This window comes from Ranitomeya variabilis, chromosome 4 (assembly GCF_051348905.1).
Source record: "Ranitomeya variabilis isolate aRanVar5 chromosome 4, aRanVar5.hap1, whole genome shotgun sequence".
In the NCBI taxonomy this organism is placed as follows: domain Eukaryota; kingdom Metazoa; phylum Chordata; class Amphibia; order Anura; family Dendrobatidae; genus Ranitomeya; species Ranitomeya variabilis.
In genome coordinates, this window is record NC_135235.1 from 264,409,894 (window position 1) to 264,433,404 (window position 23,511).

Below are 23,511 nucleotides of genomic sequence, written 5' to 3' on the forward strand. Positions count from 1 at the left end.
CACGCACCAGAAAGTGGCACCTGAGTGTCATCATCAGCGGATGCGGCCTGCGATGTGGTGACCGGAGGCACTGGCCCACCTGCCTCTTCAGAGGAAGAGAGAAAAAGCTGTTGGGCATCACTGCACCCTGCCTCTTCTTCCATTTCTCCAATGCTGCTTGGCTGGCCCCCTGTTTCCAAGCCAAGAGATTCAGAGAACAGAAGTAGAGACGGCTCCTGTCCTGGGCTCTCTGTCTGCCTGGCCAATTTGGCAGGTGGTGAAGAGACAGATGGCTGCTCTCCAGTGCTCCGTGTCTGAGATGATGTGGCACTAATTGAAGTCGATGCGTTAGCTGCCATCCATCCGACAACGGCTTCAATTTGGTCTTCACGCAGCAGCGGTGTACGGCGCTCTGCGACAAAGCTGCGCATGAAGGACTGTTCCCTGGTGACACTGGGTGCTGAGGAGTCAACGGTGCCCGCAGCAGGCACAGAATCCCCACGTCCTCTCCCTGCTCCGCGCCCACGCCCACGTGCCTTACTCCCTGCCTTCTTCATCTTGGTTGACTGATAAAGATAAGCAGAAGAGTACTAACGGCTTTGTGTGCTTATTCCTGAACAGCTCCTAACAGGTATAAGAAACACTAATTTTCTAAAGTGTGGACTAGACTTTAATATGAGCTAATGTGGCCTACACAAATGTAAAGTGGTGTCACTGGTGTGTTTGGTGAACTTTATTATGTATTTATTTTTTGGGGGCTGAACTGACAACAGAGAGAGCTGCAGTCACACGGAGACCGTGCAGACAGCCGTAAACGGCGCTGCAAGGCCCCAAAACCCTCCTCTACGTTATCCTATGTAGTGTTTTTCCACAAGTTAGCTGGAGACGGGTGGAAAGACACTAATAGGAATTTTTTGAAAAAATGTGCAGCAGCCTGCACTACTTAAAACAAAAGGAAAATTGATTTTACGGTATGACGCAGTGAAGAACCCTGAGCTGGAGACAACCAGGCTATGGCTGCTCACAGACTACAGGGCGAGCTGCAGTCACACGGAGACCGTGCAGACAGCCGTAAACGGCGCTGCAAGGCCCAAAAACCCTCCTCTACATTATCCTATGTAGTGTTTTTCCACAAGTTAGCTGGATACGGGTGGAAATACACTAATAGGATTTTTTTTAAAAAAATGAGCAGCAGACTACACTACTTGAAAAAAAAAAAAAAAGAACAGTATGAGGCAATGAACCACCCTCCCTGAACTGAATACAACCAGCTATGGATGGCCTATGGCTGCACTCAGACTAGAGAGTGGGCTGCACTCACACACACACACACACACAGACCTTGCAGATCGCTGTGAAAACAGCGCTACAAGGCAAAAGCAAGGTGATTAGTAGGTGAACACAGCGGTTGCTAAATTAGCCTTTGAAAAGCACAAAGAAGCAAATCGCTATGTCTAAACTGGCCCTCAGTCAGCAAACAGCGTCCTGTCACTAACTGAATTCACAGCAGAGTGAGCGCAAAATGGCACCAGCGACTTTTAAACTGCATCATGATTCATGACATCATTTCAGCAGCCAATCACAGCCTTGCCAGTAGTTTCAGGCCCTCCATGATGAACAGGATGTGCCCACACTTGGAATCATTCTCATTGGCTGATTTCGTACAAATTTGTGCAGTTTGAATCCTGGGAACTTCCGATTCCGGTATCCGATACGCGGCAAGTATCGGATCTCGGTATCGGAATTCCGATACCGCTAAGTATCGGCCGATACCCAATACTTGCGGTATCGGAATGCTCAACACTAATCACCAAACTTCCACTTATCCCATGCATAAGCAAAAATTTGATATTATGGCCCAACTCCTTTAATTTTTTTCTACTCAGACTTACTTTTCTTTGTGAGCTTCAGCATATATGATGCCTTTATAGTCAGAAAGATCACTCACAGCTGTTCTCCTCATTACCTCACAGCGGTCAATAATTAAACCTTCTCCAACTAGAGCTTTCCTGACAAATTCCTCATCATAATTGAGAAGATGGAACTTATCTTTCCCAACTGTGTAACATGTGGTATCCAAACACCCAATTAATATAATGTGCCCTCCAGGTTTCAGTAACCTTAAGAACTTCCTAAGATATCTTATGTAATCATCTTGGTTTTTGCTGATATTATCTAGGAGCCAACTACTGATGATACAGTCGGCTTGTGGTAAAATCATTGGATCCATCATATTATCTTTCTCGAGGTCACATTTCACAACATGTTGAAGGGCAAACCTCATTTTTTCTTCTTTTTTCTGTAAGTTTTCACTGAAAAAAAAATGAAGAAAGTGATTGTTCCAGAATCAAGATCAAAAGGGTAAAATGTAAGCTTTGACACTTGCTTCCAATGCAGAATAATTGCAGAACGACATTTGTGCAATCAAGTCTGGTATACTAGGCCACAATTCTTTAAAGCTATTACTAGAGGAAAGACTTGTATGCAGCCAAGGATTTTACATTTCTTCCAATAGTAGCTACTATTTTACAGGACATGATGATATGCATGAATCAATAGAATGATATTTGTGGATAAATGATATTTGATAGTGAATAGGTTAGTATTGAAAAAATAGAATATGTGCATGGCCCACAATGTCACCTCCAGAGCAGATCAGGAAACTGTCTTTTCAGCTTCAAGGGATAAAATTTATCAAGGCTAAGGGCATGTTGTCATGGGAAGTATGCACAAAAGTTCATTGGTCAGAATTTTCCTAATGAAATATATTCTGCTTACCACAGTATCACCACTTAGGGTGTGATTTGGCAATAGTCTGTTAGGAGGGTGCACCATTCAACAGGGCTGCTTGGCGATTATAAGTTATCGAATTAATCACTGGGGATCTGGCTGCAGTGACCCACACCAATTGGCAGAACAGGGATTTTTCTATGCTCGTTAAAAGTTAAACAGCAGGTTGGATGTCAACCTGTCTCCATTTATTCTTTACAGTGCTCGGCAGCCCAAAGGAAATGAATGGAGCATGCACACCGCCATTGCATTCTAATGAGGAGAAAAGTGCTACATTCTGCCGACCAGTGCAGGTCCAAGTGGTCAGGTCTTCACCGATGACTAGGTCATTAACTCTCTTTTGCTTTACTGATAACTTGTTTTCACCAGAAAAACTATCTAAGTTTAAGCTTCTGGCAGCAAAAAAGCTACAATCGACAGTGTTGAGTCAGTAGATCTGCCCCATTTATTATTATTATTATTATTATTATTATTATTATTTATTGTTATAGCGCCATTTATTCCATGGCGCTTTACAAGTGAGGAGGGGTATACATAATAAAAACAAGTACAATAATCTTGAACAATACAAGTCATAACTGGTACAGGAGGAGTGAGGACCCTGCCCGCGAGGGCTCACAATCTACAAGGGATGGGTGAGAATACAGTAGGTGAGGATAGAGCTGATCGTGCAGCGGTTGGTTTCTCCTTTTCATCTCACCTTTCTTCTACATTGTCAGTATGAAGTTTTGTGACATGACCCCAGCTAAATGCTCCTGTATGTAAGTCCACCCATCTTTTCAGCTCCATGATGCATGTCTTTGAACTTCAGCAATATGATGTGTTTGAAAAAATCGCAAGCTGCAAACAATTGATGAACCATGGAACCAGTACTGAGGTCAATTAAGATGTCTCCATTAACATGACCTGCAGAAAAAAATCCAAATATTCAAACCTGATATATCAAACCCTCATAGATGTAAAGGCATGAAGAGAAATAGAGGCATGTAGATGTAGAGGTTTAACGGCAGTTAGGGGCAGGTCTTGGTGGTAATGGAGAGACCTACTGAGCATGTGGCGAGTTCACCCCATAAGCATTTTCCCTATCGTCTTCCGCCTCACATGTGCTGCGGATTTCAGTAAGTGGTTAATAAAGACACTAAATCCAGATGCACATAAATTATATGATGTGACCCAATTATAGATATTGATATGTATGTAAAGGAAGGTTTACAAATCCTAGCTGTAGACTCTATGTTAACCATTAAAGGACTTTGAAGAAGGAGAAATATCCAGTATCAGAATTTTCAGTGAATTGAAATCTTTATTCAAAAATATAAACTTTCCCCAAATATAAAAGTCGCAGCCATGGGCATGGGATTAGACATGTGGGCAAACGCGCTTCAAAATGAGATCTGTTGTGAATTCTGTTTTTGGGCTCCCTCTGGTGGTTACTGGTGGTACTGGTTGACTGGTGTCTTGTTTTTTCCAGTGCACCTGTTTCCATTAGGAAATTGGGAGTCTCCTATTTAGTCTGGCTTCCCAGTCATTGCAGTGCCGGCAATCAATGTTATCAGAGCACCTTGTTGCTTGCTTCCTGCTCCAAGTCTGCAAGTCAGCTAAGTTGAATCTTTGGCTTTTGTGTTTGTTTTGTCCAGCATGCATTTTCATATCTCGTGCGGCTGGAAGCTCTAGTGATCTGGAATTGCTACTCCGGTGTCATGAGTTGACAATGGAGTTAAGGTAATTCCAGGATGGCTGTTCAGGGTTTTGAGGTGACCGCGAAGTCCTCTTTTGTATATTCCGCTATCTAGTCAGAGGGCCTCGCTTTGCTGAATCTATATTCATACTGCGTTTGTGTTTTCCTCTTACCTAACCGTTATTATATGTGGGGGGCTACTATAACCTTTGGGGTTTCCCTGGAGGCAAGTCAGGTCTGTGTATTCCTCTATTAGGGGTAGTTAGTTCTCCAGCTGGCGCGAGGTGTCTAGAGACAACGTAGGCACACCCCCTGGCTATTTTTAGTTGCGTGTTAGGTTCAGTATCGCGGTTACCTAAGATACCATCCTTCCTAGAGCTTGTCCGTTTTTGCCTAAGTCCCTGCCATTGGGAATCATGACAGTATTGCCGGCCCAATGTATTAAGAGTATTGGCTGAAGAAAGAGAGTAAAAAGAAGTTTCTGACACTTTTTTTTTTTTTTTTTTTTGCTCAGAAGTTCTCCTAGCCATAATTGCAGTCTGCTGTTTTTTTTTTTTCTCTCCTCTTAACCCCTGAATGGCTCAGATCTCTGCTGTTGAAAAATGGATATCCAGAGTTTAGCTTCAAACCTAAATGCTCTCGCTTCTAAGGTTCAAAATATCCAAGACTATGTTATGCATGCTCCTGTGTCTGAACCCAAGATCCCTATACCCGAGTTCTTTTCTGGAGATAGATCTCGTTTTTTGAATTTTAAGCACAATTGTAAATTGTATCTTTCTCTGAGATCTGCTCCGCTGGAGATTCCGCTCAGCAGGTTAAAATTGTTATTTCCTTGTTGCGGGGTGACCCCCAGAATTGGGCATTTGCATTGGCACCAGGGGATCCTGCGCTGCTCAGTGTGGATGCGTTTTTTCTGGCACTGGGGTTGCTCTATGAGGAACCTAATTTGGAGATTCAGGCTGAAAAGGCCTTGCTAGCCCTCTCTCAAGGGCATGATGAAGCTGAAATATATTGTCAAAAATTTCGAAAATGGTCTGTGCTTACTCAGTGGAATGAGTGCGCCCTGGCGGCGAATTTCAGAGAAGGTCTCTCTGACGCCGTTAAAGATGTCATGGTGGGGTTTCCTACGCCCACAGGTCTGAATGAATCCATGACTATGGCTATTCAGATTGATCGGCGTTTACGGGAGCGCAAACCTGTGCACCATTTGGCGGTGTCTTCTGAGCAGGCACCAGAGATTCTGCAATGTGATAGAATTCTGTCCAGAGGTGAACGGCAGAATTATAGGCGCAAAAATGGGTTGTGCTTCTACTGTGGTGATTCTGCTCATGTTATATCAGCATGCTCTAAACGCACAAAAAAGGTTGATAAGTCTTTTTCAATTGGCACCTTACAATCTAAGTTTATTTTGTCTGTAACTTTGATTTGTTCATTGTCATCTATCACTGTGGATGCCTATGTGGATTCTGGCGCTTCTTGAGTCTTATGGATTGGTCCTTTGCCAGACGTTGTGGGTTTAGCCTAGAGCCTTTGGAAGTTCCTATCCCTCTGAAGGGTATCGACTCCACACCATTGGCTAGGAATAAACCACAATACTGGACACAAGTGACTATGTGTATGACTCCTGACCATCGGGAGGTGATTCGCTTCCTTGTGTTGCATAACTTGCATGATGTCTTAGTGCTTGGATTGCCATGGTTGCAAACTCATAATCCAGTCCTCGACTGGAAAACAATGTCTGTGTTAAGCTGGGGATGTTGGGGGGCTCATGGGGAAGTACCTTTGGTTTCCATTGCTTCATCTACTCCCTCTGAAATTCCGGCATTTTTGTCTGATTATGGTGATGTTTTTGAGGAGCCTAAACTTGGTTCTCTTCCCCCTCACCGGGATTGTGATTGCGCTATAGAATTGATTCCTGGCAGCAAGTTTCCCAAGGGTCGTTTGTTCAATCTGTCTGTGCCTGAGCATGCTGCTATGCGAGAGTATATTAAGGAGTCCTTGGAAAAGGGACATATCCGTCCATCCTCATCCCCTTTAGGAGCAGGTTTTTTTTTCGTGGGTAAAAAAGATGGCTCCCTGAGGCCCTGTATTGATTATCGCTTGTTGAATAAGATTACAGTCAAATATCAGTATCCTTTGCCACTATTGACTGATTTATTTGCTCGTATTAAAGGGGCAAAGTGGTTCTCTAAGGTTGATCTTCGGGGTGCGTATAATTTGGTGCGGATTAAGCAGGGAGATGAGTGGAAAACTGCATTTAATACGCTCGAGGGCCATTTTGAGTATTCGGTAATGCCTTTTGGTCTTTCTAATGCTCCTTCAGTCTTTCAGTCCTTTATGCACGATATTTTCCGTAAATACCTGGATAAATTTATGATTGTGTATTTGGATGATATTTAGATTTTTTCGGATGACTGGGAGTCGCATGTTCAACAGGTTAGGAAGGTTTTTCAGGTTTTGCGGTCTAATTCTTTGTTTGTAAAGGGTTCAAAGTGCATTTTTGGGGTTCAGAAGATCTCCTTCTTGGGGTATATTTTTTCCCCTTCTTCTGTTGAGATGGATCCTGTCAAGGTTCGGGCTATTTGTGATTGGACGCAGCCTACTTCCCTGAAGAGTCTTCAGAAGTTCTTGGGCTTTGCTAATTTCTATCGTCGATTTATAACTGGGTTTTCAAGTGTTGCTAAACCTCTGACTGATTTGACTAAGAAGGGTGCTGATGTTGCCAATTGGTCCTCTGCGGCTGTGGAGGCCTTTCGGGAGCTTAAGCGCCGCTTTTCTTCTGCCCCTGTGTTGCGTCAGCCTGATGTTTTGCTCCCTTTTCAGGTTGAGGTTGATGCTTCCGAGATTGGAGCAGGGGCGGTTTTGTCGCAGAAAGGTCCCGATTGCTCAGTGATGAGACCATGTGCATTCTTCTCTCGAAAATTTTCGCCCGCCGAGCGAAATTATGATGTCGGTAATCGGGAGCTCTTGGCTATGAAGTGGGCATTTGAGGAGTGGCGTCATTGGCTTGAGGGTGCTAGACATCAGGTGGTGGTCTTGACTGATCACAAGAATCTGATTTACCTTGAGTCTGCCAGGCGTCTGAATCCTAGACAGGCGCGCTGGTCTTTGTTTTTCTCCCGGTTTAATTTTGTGGTTTCATACTTGCCGGGCTCGAAAAATGTGAAGGCAGATGCTCTTTCTAGGAGTTTTGAGCCTGACTCCTCTGGTGATTCTGAGCCTACGGGTATCCTTAAGGATGGGGTGATTTTGTCTGCTGTCTCCCCAGACTTGCGGCGTGCTTTGCAGGAGTTTCAGACTGATAGGCCTGATCGTTGTCCGCCTGGGAGACTGTTTGTTCCAGATGAATGGACCAGTAGAGTCATCTCAGAGGTTCATTCTTCTGTGTTGGCGGGCCACCCTGGAATTTTTGGTACCAGAGATTTGGTGGCCAGGTCCTTCTGGTGGCCTTCCCTGTCTCGGGATGTGCGTACCTTTGTACAGTCTTGTGATGTTTGTGCTCGGGCCAAGCCTTGCTGTTCTCGGGCTAGTGGATTGTTGTTGTCCTTGCCTATTCCGAAGAGGCCGTGGACGCACATCTCTATGGACTTTATCTCGGACCTCCCGGTTTCTCAGAAAATGTCCGTCATTTGGGTGGTGTGTGACCGTTTTTCTAAGATGGTTCATTTGGTACCCTTGCCCAAATTGCCTTCTTCATCGGAGTTGGTTCCTTTATTTTTTCAGAATGTGGTTCGTTTACATGGTATCCCGGAAAACATCGTTTCTGACAGGGGATCTCAATTTGTGTCCAGGTTCTGGCGAGCGTTCTGTGCCAGGATGGGCATTGATTTGTCTTTTTCATCTGCGTTCCATCCCCAGACTAATGGCCAGACGGAGCGAACTAATCAGACCTTGGAGACTTATTTGAGGTGTTTTGTGTCTGCTGATCAGGATGATTGGGTCGCCTTTTTGCCGTTGGCAGAGTTTGCCCTCAATAATCGGGCCAGTTCTGCCACTCTGGTTTCTCCTTTCTTTTGCAATTCAGGGTTTCACCCTCGTTTTTCATCTGGCCAGGTGGAATCTTCGGATTGTCCTGGAGTGGACACTGTGGTGGATAGACTGCACCAGATTTGGAGTCATGTGGTGGACAATTTGAAGTTGTCTCAGGAGAAGACTCAGCAGTTTGCTAATCGTCATCGTCGTGTGGGTCATCATCTCCGTGTTGGGGACTTGGTGTGGTTGTCTTCTCGTTTTGTCCCTATGAAGGTCTTCTCTCCTAAGTTTAAGCCTCGGTTTATAGGTCCTTATAAGATTTTGGAGATTCTTAATCCTGTATCTTTTCGTTTGGATCTACCAGCATCTTTCACCATTCATAATGTCTTCCATCGGTCGTTGTTGCGGAGGTACGAGGTACCGGTTGTTCCTTCTGTTGAGCCTCCTGCTCCTGTGCTGGTGGAGGGTGAATTGGAGTATGTTGTGGAGAAGATTTTGGACTCTCGCATTTCCAGACGGAGACTTCAGTATTTGGTTAAATGGAAGGGATACGGTCAGGAGGATAATTCTTGGGTGACTGCCTCTGATGTTCATGCTTCGGATTTGGTTCGCGCCTTTCATAGGGCGCATCCAGATCGCCCTGGTGGTTCTCATGAGGGTTCGGTGCCCCCTCCTTAAGGGGGGGGTACTGTTGTGAATTCTGTTTTTGGGCTCCCTCTGGTGGTTACTGGTGGTACTGGTTGACTGGTGTCTTGTTTTTTCCAGTGCACCTGTTTCCATTAGGAAATTGGGAGTCTCCTATTTAGTCTGGCTTCCCAGTCATTGCAGTGCCGGCAATCAATGTTATCAGAGCACCTTGTTGCTTGCTTCCTGCTCCAAGTCTGCAAGTCAGCTAAGTTGAATCTTTGGCTTTTGTGTTTGTTTTGTCCAGCATGCATTTTCATATCTCGTGCGGCTGGAAGCTCTAGTGATCTGGAATTGCTACTCCGGTGTCATGAGTTGACAACGGAGTTAAGGTAATTCCAGGATGGCTGTTCAGGGTTTTGAGGTGACCGCGAAGTCCTCTTTTGTATATTCCGCTATCTAGTCAGAGGGCCTCGCTTTGCTGAATCTATATTCATACTGCGTTTGTGTTTTCTTCTTACCTAACCGTTATTATATGTGGGGGGCTACTATAACCTTTGGGGTTTCCCTGGAGGCAAGTCAGGTCTGTGTATTCCTCTATTAGGGGTAGTTAGTTCTCCAGCTGGCGCGAGGTGTCTAGAGACAACGTAGGCACACCCCCTGGCTATTTTTAGTTGCGTGTTAGGTTCAGTATCGCGGTTACCTAAGATACCATCCTTCCTAGAGCTTGTCCGTTTTTGTCTAAGTCCCTGCCATTGGGAATCATGACAGAGATCCTTAATCATTGCATACTATTGTCACAAGTTTTTGGCTCACGTGTCTAATCCCATGCACATTGCTGCGACTTTTATATCTACTGTATGTAAATTTTATATTTTTAAGTAGAGATTTCACTTTGCTGAAGATTCGGATGCTGGATATTTCTCCTTCTTCTTGGCTATTTCCTGTGGCACTGCAGGTATCCGTGCGCCAAACTTCTGGAGTGGTGAGCTGACTCTTTTTCCTATTAAAGGAATTTATTACATTAATCTTAGGACTTTAATTTTTGGGCTTTCATTTTTTCCTCCCCTTTTTCTGAGACCCTAACGTTTTATCTTGATGTCAATATAACTGTATGAGTGCTTATTTACATATGTATATAAATATACACTGCTCAAAAAAATAAAGGGAACACTGAAATCCCACATCCTAGATATCTTTAGTCATTACATAGTGGAATGTGTTGAGAACAATAAATCCTAAAAATGATCAATGTAAATAAGAACTAATATCCCACGGATGTCTGGAGTTGGAATGATGCTCGAAATCAAAGTGGAAAATGAAGTTACAGTCTGATCCAACTTCAGTGGAAATGCCTCAAGACAAGGAAATTATGCTCAGTAGTGTGTGTGGCCTCCACGTGCCTGTATGATGTCCCTACAACGCCTAGGAAGGCTCCTGATGAGGTGGTGGATGATCTCCTGAGGAATCTCCTCCAAGACCTGGACTAAAGTATGCGCCAACTCCTGGACAGTAGTATCCGCCAACTCCTGGACAGTCTGTGGTGCAATGTGACGTTGGTGCATGGTGCAAGACATGATGTCCCAGATGTGTTCAATTGGATTCAGGACTGGGGAATGGGTGGGTAAGGCTACGTTCACATTTGCGGTCAGCGCCGCATCGTCGGGCGCCGCAGCGGCGCCGCATGCGTCATGCGCCCCTATATTTAACATGGGGGCGCATGGACATGCGTCGCACTTGCGTTTTGAGCCACATGCGTCACTGCGGCGCCCGCGTCCGGGCGCAGAGGACGCAGCAAGTTGCATTTTTGCTGCGTCCAAAATCAATGAAAAAAAGGACGCATGCGGCGCAAAACGCAGCGTTGTGCATGCGTTTTGCTGCGTTTTTGTTTGCGTTGTGTGCTGCAGCGCCGACGCTGCAGCGCACAACGCAAATGTGAACGTAGCCTTAGTCCATAGTTTCAATGCCTTCATCTTGCAGGAACTGCTGACACACTCCAGCCACATGAGGTCTGGCATTGTCCTGCATTAGGAGGAACCCAGAGCCAACCACACCAGCATATGGTCTCACAAGGGGTCTGAGGATCTCATCTTGGTACCTAATGGCAGTCAGGCTACCTCTGGAGAGCACATGGAGGGCTGTGCGGCCCTCCAAAGAAATGCCACCCCACACCATTACTGACCCACTGCCAAACTGGTCATGCTGAAGGATGTTACAGGCAGCAGATCGCTCTCCACGGTGTCTCCAGATTCTGTCACGTCTGTCACATGTGCTCAGTGTTAAAGGGAACCTGTCACCCCGTTTTTTCCGTATGAGATAAAAATACCGTTAAATAGGGCCTGAGCTGTGCGTTACAATAGTGTATTTTGTGTACCCTGATTCCCCACCTATGCTGCCGAAATACGTTACCAAAGTCGCCGTTTTCACCTGTCAATCAGGCTGGTCTGGTCAAATGGGCGTGGTGACATCGCTGTTTCTTCCCCCAGATCTTGCTTATTTTTCCGTTGGTGGCGTAGTGGTTTGCACATGCCCAACTGCTGAATCCACTGCACAGGTGAGGAAAAAGAGCGCGATCTGCGCTATTCCCCTGGTGATCGGTGGGGGCGGCCATCTTCCTGAGGCCGCCCGTGCGCAGATGGAGCGCTCTGCTGCCGGGGCTTCAGGAAAATGGCCGCGGGATGCCGCGCGTGCGCAGATGGAGATCGCGGCGGCCATTTTCCTGAAGCCCCGGGCAGCAGAGCGCTCCATCTGCGCACGGGCGGCCTCAGGAAGATGGCCGCCCCCACCGATCACCAGGGGAATAGCGCAGATCGCGCACTTTTTCCTCACCTGTGCAGTGGATTCGGCAGTTGGGCATGCGCAAACCACTACGCCACCAACGGAAAAATAAGCAAGATCTGGGGGAAGAAACAGCGATGTCACCACGCCCATTTGACCAGACCAGCCTGATTGACAGGCGAAAATGGCGACTTTGGTAACGTATTTCGGCAGCATAGGTGGGGAATCAGGGTACACAAAATACACTATTGTAACGCACAGCTCAGGCCCTATTTAACGGTATTTTTATCTCATACGGAAAAAACGGGGTGACAGGTTCCCTTTAACCTGCTTTCATCTGTGAACAGCATAGGGCGCCAGTGGCGAATTTGCCAATCCTGGTGTTCTGTTGCAAATAGCAAGCGCCCTTCACAATGTTGGGCTGTGAGCACAACCACCATCTGTGGACGTCGGGCACTCAGACCATCCTCATGGAGTCGGTTTCTAACTCTCATTTATGCAGACACATGCACATTTGTGGCCTGCTGGAGGTCGTTTTGCAGGGCTTTTGGAGTGCTCCTCCTGCTCCTCCTTGCACAAAGGCTGAGGTAGCGGTCCTGCTGCTGGGGGTCCCCAGATGAAGACAATTAGCCAAAACGTACGTAGTGGCAGGCATTGGCACCCACCAGAGGTAATCTTTGTACTACTATTATACACGCTTTCTGTTGATTATGTTACGTCTGTGGATAGGATAATGTTGTACTCAGTATTTAGGTTTCTTTGCTTGATGTATAATCATGTGTAGTATATTAGTGTGTTTAGCTTCATGTAGTTCCTCTGTACACAACACGGTGGGTTTCCTTTTCCATTTTTTTGGTTTCCCACTTTTAATACCTTGCATGTTTTCTTTTTTGTTTTTTGCTGTTTGTCAATAAAGTTTTGTAATTTTTTTATGATTGGTTCTTGCGTACAATATTTTCTAATCTGATTTAACATTATAGAATGCTGTAGATAAGTCCCTGATGGCGGTGGCCTTAGCTTATAGGTGAAAAATGGGGTGACAGATTCCCTTTAACTCCAGGGCCTCCTGGACTGCATATTCCAGATGAGGCTGCACTAACGCTTTGTAAATTGTTAGTTTTATGTCCCTTTCCAGAAAGTCCATGCCTCGTTTTACATATGACAATATCCTGTTGGCCTTAGCAGCTGTTAATTGACTTTACATGCTGTTATTTACTCTGTGACCTGCAAGTACATCCAGATCCTTCTCTTTAAGTGACTCTCCTAGTTTTACTAGTAGTTTGAATATATAATTTTTTGAACAGTAGATTATGGAAATTCTAGCTTATCAAAACTCACAAGTTAGGGAATGACAGAAGCAAAAACTAGTCAACTGCTGATTTTCAGATAAGAGCAGATTTAAAGTAATTACCTCCACAATCTGGAATTTAAGAGTTACTTTTTATCATCCTTAAAAGTCGTCAAAGGTTCTGGATATTATAAGGGAAAACAATAACTCTGCTAAACCCTACACTATAGGTTCAAGATATTCAATTCATTTTTGTCAAGGCTTTGCTCTGCTCCCATTACTTACCATATTTTTGGATTATAAGACGCACTTTAATGATCCCCAAAATTAGGGGGAAATTGGGGTGCGTCTTATAAACCGAACACTGTTCTTACCGAGGGGTCAATGCTGTGGACCCGGGTGGGGGTGTTGTAGTGGTGGTGCAGTGGTCCTGTGGTGTGTGGTGTGGTACAGTGGCGAGCGGTGGTCCTGCGATGGTGGTACGGCGGCGAGCGGTGGTGGTGCGGCGGCGAGCTGTAGCCCTGCGGCGGCAGCATATGGTGGCCACCATTCTTCTTTTGGGGTCCGGCCTCCATCTTCCAGCCTCTAACTTGGCAGCATAGGCGCAGATGGAGGAAAGCCGAGATCTCCATCTGCCCCTGTCTCTATGCAATGTCACCAGGAAAATGGCCGCGGATACGGCGCAGGTGCAGATGGAAATCTCAGCTCCAAGATCTCCATCTGCGCATGCACTGCCCCGGCGCCACTCTTGCCTCCTTCAGCAGCAACCCTGCTCCACTGTGGCCTGCACCACCAAACACCAGCAGCAACCCTGGGACCCCGCTTCACCGCAGCCACCACCCCCAGCAAGCAATAAAATGCCTGGATTGTAATAAGCACCACCATTTTATTAAAAAAAAGTTTTTTTTCCTATTTTCCTCCTCAAATTTGGGATGCGTCTTATAACCCGGTGATTTTATAAACCCCAAAGTACAGTAATTTGATAGGGGCAGCACGGTTCACCCTCTCATCATCTTACACTATTCTCTCCTCCCCATATGGAAAGCAGGACAATGGGATACCATTAATATTAGGTAAATTGTAATTAAATAAAAGTTTGAAAAAAATGATTAAATATTAAAAAATACTTACCTTCTGTGAAAGTTTTTCTGAGATTTTCAATGGGAAATTTCAATAAATCCTCTACAAAGACCATTTCTGGGCTATCTGAAAGGTAATGCTCTAGAAATTGCCTGGAATCAAAGCCAGATTTGTGATAGAGCTTATAGTTTTCAGAATCCATCGCCTAATCTTGTATCACAGACAGAATGACTCTCCCTAATCTCAAAGTCTTTATATAGTAAAGAGAAATCTAATTTGCAGTTCAAATATTTTTTTAGCACATCATAACTTATTTTCGTGAGTCAGTCATGAGTAATAATATGTTTAAATATATCATTATTAATATTTCAATGATAAAAAACAGTCTTATTGACAAAGTCTCAGTTTTGATAAACTAGAGAATAGGGTTGAGCGAAACGGATCAGACAAATTCAAAAATCGCCGACTTTCGGTAAAGTCGGGTTTCATGAAACCCGACCCAATCCTAGTGTGGGCCTGAGTTTTGGTTCAGTCTCCAAAAAAAAAAAGTGAGATTCAAATTCTCACAAAGTGGATATACTTCAGTCCTGTTAGTTTGTCGTATGTCAGCCAGCCACTTTCTGCCACTTAGATTGCGTTGTTATATACACTGGGCCTGAGTTTTGGTTCAGTCTCCCCCCCCAAAAAAGGGAGATTTAAATTCTCAACAAGTTTATATACAGCTTCTACCTTGTTTTACAGCACCATATAACGGTTGTTATTTTGGTTAGATTTTCCAAAAAATGAGGAAGTCTGGTGGAAGAGCCCGTGGGCGGTGGTTGCCAGCTGGTACTGATGGCTGTGATGGTTCTCACACGAGCCGTAGGGGGCAACATGGCAGAGGTGTTAGAGGTGCACAAATCCGAAGTGGCATTGGACAGAGGGGTTTTATGACCAGGTTGTGGAGTGATTTCGCAATGACCGCTGACACGACAGGTACTGCTGCATCGATTCAAAGTGACAGGAGACAGCATTTGTCCAGTATGGTTACGAACTAACTTTCCTCCCTTATCGATGTTCTCCCTCACAGGTCATTCCCCTTTGATTACTGGCCATCTAAAATAGACACCTGGCCTGAATTGGCAGAATATGCATTACAGGAGCTCGCTTGCCCGGCTGCTAGTGTGCTATCAGAAAGAGTCTTCAGTGCTGCTGGTTCAATACTGACCGAAAAAAGGACTCGTCTGGCTACCCAAAATGTTGATGATCTAACCTTCATTAAAATGAACCAATCATGGATTTCAAATTATTTTGCCCCACCTTCCCCTGCTGACATGTAGCTTGCCTGAAAAATGTCTTGCTTTTGGCCTCCTCTTACTGACTTCTCCAATTCCTCCATTTGCAGCTGCTGAATGTCCACCATAGGCCATTTTTATACCTCCCTAAATGGGCTGACTCCCCTCACAGGGCCGTGGTCACCACCTGGTGCAAGCACCCGTGCGAGTGCCGTTTGCCTGGACAGGTGGGTGGGCCCACTCTTGGGCGACGGCACTGGCACAGGGTCCCTCATAGTGCAATGAAGTGTCTCTGACGGTGGTGGTGCATAACCAATGTCAGACACACCGTCGTAATATGAGGGGCCCTGTGCCAGTACCGCTGCCCACGAGAGTGTTCCCCCCAGCTCGAACAGTGCTCTACCACTTGCAATACTTACCTCTCCCTGCTCCACCACTGTGTAGTCTGTGCTGTCAAATCCTTCAATGGCACTGCCAATACAAATTTGTTGAAATGATAGATGATAGTTAAAATATACAGGGGCCCTGGCTTCCATTTACATCAGTTAATACTTTGTGCCTACTACCACTGTCTGCTACTCAGCAGAGGAGCCCACCCCTGTACCTAGCTATGCCACCTGTTTATTTATGAACAATTTTTTGGCAGACATTTAGCCCACTTTATTATTTGGGCCTACTAACTTAGTCTGCTACTCATTACAATTTTCTGACACTGAGCAAAGCAATGTCGCCTGTTTATTTATGAAAAAAATTTTCGCAGACATTTAGCCCACTTTATTATTTGGGCCTACTAACTGTGTCTGCCAGTCATTACAGCTTTCCTCCACTGAACAAAGCAATGCCGCCTGTTTAGTCCTGTTACCACATTTGAACTGCATTTAGCCTACTTTATTATTTGGGCCTACTAACTGTGTCTGCCGCTCATTACAGTTTTCCTCCACTGAACAAAGCAATGCCGCCTGTTTAGTCCTGTTACCACATTTGAACTGCATTTAGCCTACTTTATTATTTGGGCCTACTAACTGTGTCTGCCACTCATTACAGTTTTCCTCCACTGAACAAAGCAATGCCGCCTGTTTAGTCCTGTTACCACATTTGAACTGCATTTAGCCTACTTTATTATTTGGGCCTACTAACTGTGTCTGCCACTCATTACAGTTTTCCTCCACTGAACAAAGCAATGCCCCCTGTTTAGTCCTGTTACCAATTTTGAACTGCATTTAGCCTACTTTATTATTTGGGCCTGTATCTGTGTTTCCTCCTCATCCTGCCCATTGCCCAGCCACTGCTAGATGAGTCTGCTGGTACATTGACCCAGACCACTACATTCCCCTTGCACTCTACACAGCCAGAATCTGACCCTGCTGAAAGTCTGGTTCCCCTTCCCGCATACTATACCACCTTACACGGGGACAAAGAGGAAGGTGCAGATGAAAGTGCAGGTTCCTTCATCAGGTGGGGGGCATACTCGTTGGCAACGTCACTGGCACAGGGCCCCTCATAGTACGCAAAAGTGTCTCTGCCAGTGGGAGGCGCCACCCGCCGTCAAACACACCGCCGTACTATGAGGGGCCCTGTGCCAGTGCCAACGAGTGGGCCCCCCTGCTTGCTCAGGATCACAGCACTTGCAAAGTTTAAATACTTACCTCTCCCTGCTCCACTGCCGTGACGTATTCCGCGTTTCCTGGGCCCACAAAAATCTTGAGCCAGCCCTACCCCCCCACAACTTTAGCCAAATGACCCCCAGTTTTCAATGCCTAACTATTATTATAAAGTAAATTAAGATTGACAAGCTTAAGTAATAAGAATTTATGTTTTTGGCATTAAAATGGGCACTGTAGGTGTTTTCCTGTCCTCCACTCACTGCCGACTTTGATTCCCCATTGACTTGTATTGGGTTTCGTGTTTCAGTCGGCCCCCGATTTTTCGCAATAATCGGCCGATTTCACCCGACCCAACTTTTGACAAAGTCGGGTTTCGCGAAACTCGACCCGATCCGAAAAGAGTAAAAGTCGCTCAATCTGGGTGATTGGGGTCTCCACAGTGGGGGTATGGTAGAGATTGGATAAAAAATAAATATTTTTATTTCCAAAAAGGAGGTTGAAACTGGGATAGTAAAATATCCTTTGCACTGGAGCTGAGCTCAATTATATTTTTTATTAAATTAGAAATGGCTTTTAAAGCACAACACGGTTCGTCTGTATACAGCCTTCATCAGGAGTCAAATCCTTTTTGAAAAAAAAATGTATCAAATCTCTACCACACTCCCATTGAGGAAGTGCCTATCATCTGAATTTTGTTTTCCTTACACATTCCCTTGTTAGAACTCCATCCGAAACATTTCCACATACCTCCGGGCTGGCTGCACTCTGCATTGTGGTTAATATTGGGTCTTTCTAGACTTGTGCCTTAGTTAGCATAACCATCTCAGTTGAGCATATACCACAAATTTCTCACTTTTTATACTCAGACAATCACTGCGCTTAGATAGCGTTGCTTTTATTTCCCCTATCCCTGGGGAAGCCTACTTACTAACTAAATTAGAGAACATAACACAAATTTATTACCATGAAAACACACTATTGAACAAAAGTTTTATATATACACTGCACATGTGCAAAGTATTTTCTATGGGTGACATGGCAAATGTCTATACGATAGTCCAGTTCTGTATAAATGAGTGCCAACATATCCTCCGACATGGACTCCACTATTTCAGTGATTATCACTAGAGGACTAGCTGTCTCATGCCATTTATTTCTATCAGCACATGAATAAGCATCACCTGCTCATTTGGGAAAAGCGAGCAGAGCAAGCCTCAAGTTATCCTCCTTTCCCTTCTTGTCACGCAAGTCTTTCTGTTAGTCAAGCCACACCCTAATGTGTTACATGGTCAGGGTCCTCATCACGTCATCCTTGTTATCCACCACTGTGGCTTGTCATGCTCTGAGCACGTCTTCTGCTCCTTCTCCATAGTACAGACAAATATCCATCCCTGATTGTGCGTCATCGTGTGTGATTGTGTGTATTCTTCAAGTCATCTGCTAGTTTTCCAACTAATCTTTCACCTGGTCAAATTATTGGTGGGGTAGTCTTTGCTATACCAACGTATGAAGTCTGCTGCCTTTTGATAAATGATGGTGTGCATTTAGCCTCTCTAGAAGACATACAGCTGAGATTATTTTTCACGGAAGGGGATACCTGCTGTGTGCTCTTATATGCAGAAAAATGTTAGCTGCTGTTGTAGCAGAGTGGAATGCATTTGGATAGCGCTGGGCAGCCCACCTGATCCAATAGTATGGGTGTCACTAATAGGCTGGTAACCTGGATGCTGTGCATCACCTGTATGTGAACAGTGCCCCATACAAGCCTCTATTGTGCAATAATATACCAAGCAACCACCCCCTCCATGGATTGGTAGGCCATGAGTGGTTGTCTTATCGGTATTTTTGCTGCAATCTTAACTACATGGGTCCACTGCATCCTGACAGGGCATTTGTTTGATTTTTTGGAGGATTTTTAGTCCTCTTTTTGTGGCTTTGCTGTTTAGCACTTCTTCATTTACCAAAGAAAAAAGCTATTGAAACTCCCCATACAGGGATATGTTTTGCATCACTCTGTGTGAAAAAGCCATGGCTTCTTCTTTTGCACTGTCTGTATATGAACACCAGCAACAGGCATCTGTCCCCTAAAATGGATAATTTTTGGACTGTATTTTATTGTTTAAGTTGCCTAACAAGTCTGACACTTCGGTGTGTGATTACCATCCATTTTCACCTAGTTTGAAATGTTGAGTTTAGTTGTACATTAATAAAGCTATGCTTGCATTGAAAAGCACAATGAGGGTTAATACAGTCATAGGAGACTTCTGAGTGTTAAACACTATTTTCAAGGCAATTAAATGCTGTATCGTATACCGATTCACAGCAAATGTATTCACTACAGATCTAAATGTTTGTGAAAATTCAGTGAAGTTGGCAAATGAGAATTTCAAACAGTTTGCTTATCTCTATTTTCCAGTGCATTTGTTGCTACTTGCACTTGTTGTTTTAGTTGCTACCTTTATAAGGAACATCAAAAGAGAAATGTGTTAAACTTCATTTTATTACGATATCATTTATACAATATGTATTTATGAAAAACAAAAATGTTGCAGAACAACAATATAAAAGTTACAGCTCCAAATAGATCAGGATCTCATGATGCTCTAGGTGATGAAGCTCCACAATAAGTTCTCGTAAAGAGTTTCCAGATTATTTCTATTATAGAAATTATAGAAATTAGAACTTTTATATCACGAAAATAATTTCTTTAAAGGACTATACAGTATATGTCCTGGGAGAGACAAAATTCACAACACGTTTCATACTGAATTACATTTTTATGTATTTGTATCATGCAATACACACAAATTAGGCAAATTATCATGAAGTTCTATAAAATCTCTTGATAAATATTCTGTTTTAAAGTTTAACATAGAAATTTTACTTGTGTCTTCTCCTACTTCTCTTTATGGGCTGCAATGAATATGACGCCCTTAAAGTCAGAAAGGTCACTCTCAACCGTTCTCTTCATAACCTCACAATGGTCGATAGCAAAACCTGCCCCAACTAGTGCATTTCTGGCGAAATCCTCATTATAGCTGAAAATATGGAGCTTGTCCTTCCCGACTGTAAAATACGTTGCATCTACAGATCCAATTATTATGATGTGTCCTTCAGGTTTCAACAACCTTGAGAACTTCTTGATATATTTCTTATATTCATCTTGATTTTTGCTGATAACATCCAGGAGCCAAGCACTGATGACACAATCTGCTGGTGGTAAGACCATTGGAGCCACCATGTTTTCTTTCTCAAGATCACATTTCACAACATGCTCTATTGCTAATCTCATTTTTTCTTCTTTCTCCTGTAACAGATCACTGAAAAATGGGAAAAATTATTGAAAGATAGTGTTCCACGGTGAAAATTATTATTGAAGTATGACATTTTAGTGATAGATTATTGGCTTACAGTACAGAGGAAAAAAACTTGAACTTAGCAAAGGCTAATGTATTACGTTCCTTCAAACAGTGCCCAGTTATATATGACACACTAATGGTAAGAATATTAAATTTCATCTTGAATAGACTTTATAAGCTTTAAATCATTTGTACATTAGCAATTCTGCAATCACAGTGGGATTCCTCCAGTATTTACACAGATACATCACCTTTTTCCTTCTATCTCTACATGAAGTTTTGCAGCATGGCACCAACTAAACGCTCCTGTACGTGAGTCCACCCATCTTTTCAGCTCCATGATGCATCTGTCTCTCATCTTCAGCACTATGATGTAGTTGAAAAAGTCACAGGCTGAATACAGATGATGAATCATAGATCCAATACTGAGGTCAATCAAAACATCTCCTTCAATATGACCTGCAGAATAAAACTCCAAATATTGAAGCAGGCAATATGTTAAACCCTCATAGATATTGTGGAGAACCAATAGCATAAACTTCAAGCAAAATACAGAAACTTGGGATTATTATCATTTAGAAAAAAAAAATAAAACTTATCTTCAGAGGCTATATGTGGTTATATTTTGTAGCACTTGTAACTGCAATGCGAGAAACTCGAGTCAATACCCGACACTACTGCAGGAGGTTCTGACCAGAGCGCTCAGCTGCATAGAAATACATGCAGGGGCACACTCCAGTCCCTTAGTGCCGGTGGCAGTGCCGGGTATTGAGGCGAGAGACTCGCGCAAGTTCTCGCATTGCAGTTGCAAGTGGGACACCGGCCTAAGTCAAATGAACGTGGATCCTCATTGGCCAATTCCTAGTTGGCATGAAGGAACCTCTTTGCTCTGAAAGCTTGCAGATATTAATTTTCTGGTGTCCCTCATATAATACTTTTGCCTTTTCGACACAAAAAGTATTTACCATCACAGTCAATTATTATTTTATTAACACTGTATCATAGAATTATTTGCTGTATGTGGTTTATAAGAACAGATGTCTTTCAGTGACTCCTAGATTCGGGAAATAAGGTCTAGTTTCTTTAAAACAGAATTGCAGAAGTTCAGAAAATAACAGTAGTACAAAGTGGTAAATCAAAAAATTGCCAGTTAACATCCATCATCTTTCTCAATTAATCTTTCAAGATTCTGGAGACTACAGAGGGAAAATGAAAATTACTCTACTTCCCCCCAATATTCTATATTCTTTTTCATATTCAAGCTTCATTGATATTCATTCAAGCTTAATTGATATGAATGATGCAGCTTGGTTGTCCTCTTAGATCTCTCACACACCAATAATAAACTTGCTCACTTTGTATTCAAGTATTTAAAATGAATTAAAGTCCTCGGATAAAGTTAAGAAACATTTCTTCTGTTTTCATCGTCAGTTTCAATGTGTTGAGAGGGGATTTGAAGAAGAACACTTTGGTTTTTATTAAGTAGATACTACTGTTGTTTAAATAATGTAAATTGTTTAATAAACTACAAAAAGATATAATTAAAATAGATAAAAACACATACCTTCTGTGAAAGCTTTTCTAAGATTTTTAATAGGAAATATCAAGAAATCCTCTTCAAAGATCATATCAGCGCTATCTGAAAAGTAATGCTCAAGATGTTGTCTAGAATCAAAACCATATTCATGATAAAGCTTATATTTTCTGGATTCCATCACCTTTCCTTGTATCAAAGACAGGGAGACTAACTCTACATCGATGCTCAGGGTTTTTATAAAATTGCAAAGATTCAATTTACAAATTGTGTAAGAATTGCTTATCTCATCATGAGATAGTCATGTGAACAAATATTACAATAAATTAGCATCGAAAGTAAATAATATTCAAATGAATATATTTGATTTATTGCTGAAGGGTAGATTGCCAAAATGTGAATGTTAGTTGAGAAGTATGATATCTCGTTGAAAGGACTATGCTATGGTAAATGAGAAGCCTTTTGTGTTCCAAAATGGTTCTTTATAGTCCCAATGAATTTCAGCACTGAACCGAAGCCTTTCTCAAGGAAAAAGAGGAAAAAAATTGTAAAAATAAATAATAAAACATATATATTTTTTCTATATTTTGTTTTCTTACCTTGAGCAAAGCGACAATCCAGCACCAAAAAGCATTGGGACAATGAAAAAGCCATTTTGGAACACAAAATCTTATTTACCGAAGTGCAGCCCATTCAAGGTGGTATCATTCTGCTATTATTATTCATCTAGAAGAAGTTTTGTTCCTCCAGCTACATGAATCTACAGGTGTTATGCCTTAATACAGCATGGCCAGGTGAGCACATACTCCCATCTTTCACAATCCTTAGTAGGTGATACTGCTCTATGTCTGTGCGCTTTTGTCCCACAAACAGTTCTTGAAAATTTTAATTTGACCAAGTTGCTCAAATTCTTTCGGGAAATTCAATTTTATTTGATGTTAAAGAAATGAAACCAGATTGACATTACAAATAATAATTAAAGTCAGTGAAAAAGTGCTCATGGGGGAGCGCCCAGGAAGCAGCCAAGGGAGTGAGTAAATGCCAGGTCCCACCGCAGCTCCAGCCGAGAACCTCCGTAGGAGGATAGAGACAGCGATTTGTAAATAAAGGGTCACAGGAGCGCTGGAATGAGACTCAGACACAGAAGTAGGGTTGATCCACAATGCGTTTCAAGGGATAATCCGTCTTCAACCTCCACCTGATGAAGACGGATTAGCTGATGAAACAAGTGGTGGATTGACCCTACTCCTGTGTCTGAGGCCGGCGTCACACTAGGCGTAGGACAATACAGTCCGTGATTTACGGCCGTAATATGCGCGTAAAGTCCCAGAAATAGTGTTCCGTAGGTAATTCGTTGCCAAGGTGTAGTCGCATATTTTGCGCATGTAGTGTTGCATGTGCGATCCATATGTGATCCGTAATGCATATTTTTCACGCAACAGCACAAAATGGACATTTAACAGTTTTCTGGCCTGAAAATAATTTAAATCATCATCACCAACCCTATTTAAGCCCTCTACAAAAGGTGGCACCCTTCTATCTGGCCATTTA

At 43.3% G+C, this 23,511-nt stretch overlaps 1 protein-coding gene and 1 pseudogene across 2 annotated transcripts; both read right to left on the bottom strand.

Moving 5' to 3' along the window:
* Positions 1-1,791: 1,791 nt before the first annotated feature.
* LOC143768800 (nicotinamide N-methyltransferase-like) lies at positions 1,792-14,403 on the bottom strand (annotated as a pseudogene). The gene is made up of 3 exons (XR_013214034.1): positions 14,241-14,403; positions 3,470-3,675; positions 1,792-2,291 (listed from the first exon to the last, which is right to left on the bottom strand). The product of XR_013214034.1 is annotated as a nicotinamide N-methyltransferase-like (transcript).
* A 5,146-nt stretch (positions 14,404-19,549) lies between these two features.
* On the bottom strand, positions 19,550-22,178 carry LOC143764307 (nicotinamide N-methyltransferase-like). Its single transcript, XM_077249737.1, has 3 exons — positions 21,991-22,178; positions 20,678-20,885; positions 19,550-20,387 (listed from the first exon to the last, which is right to left on the bottom strand). The coding sequence occupies exons 1-3, from the start codon at positions 22,139-22,141 to the stop codon at positions 19,964-19,966; spliced, it is 783 nt and encodes a 260-aa protein (XP_077105852.1). The 5' UTR covers positions 22,142-22,178; the 3' UTR covers positions 19,550-19,963.
* Positions 22,179-23,511: the final 1,333 nt, after the last annotated feature.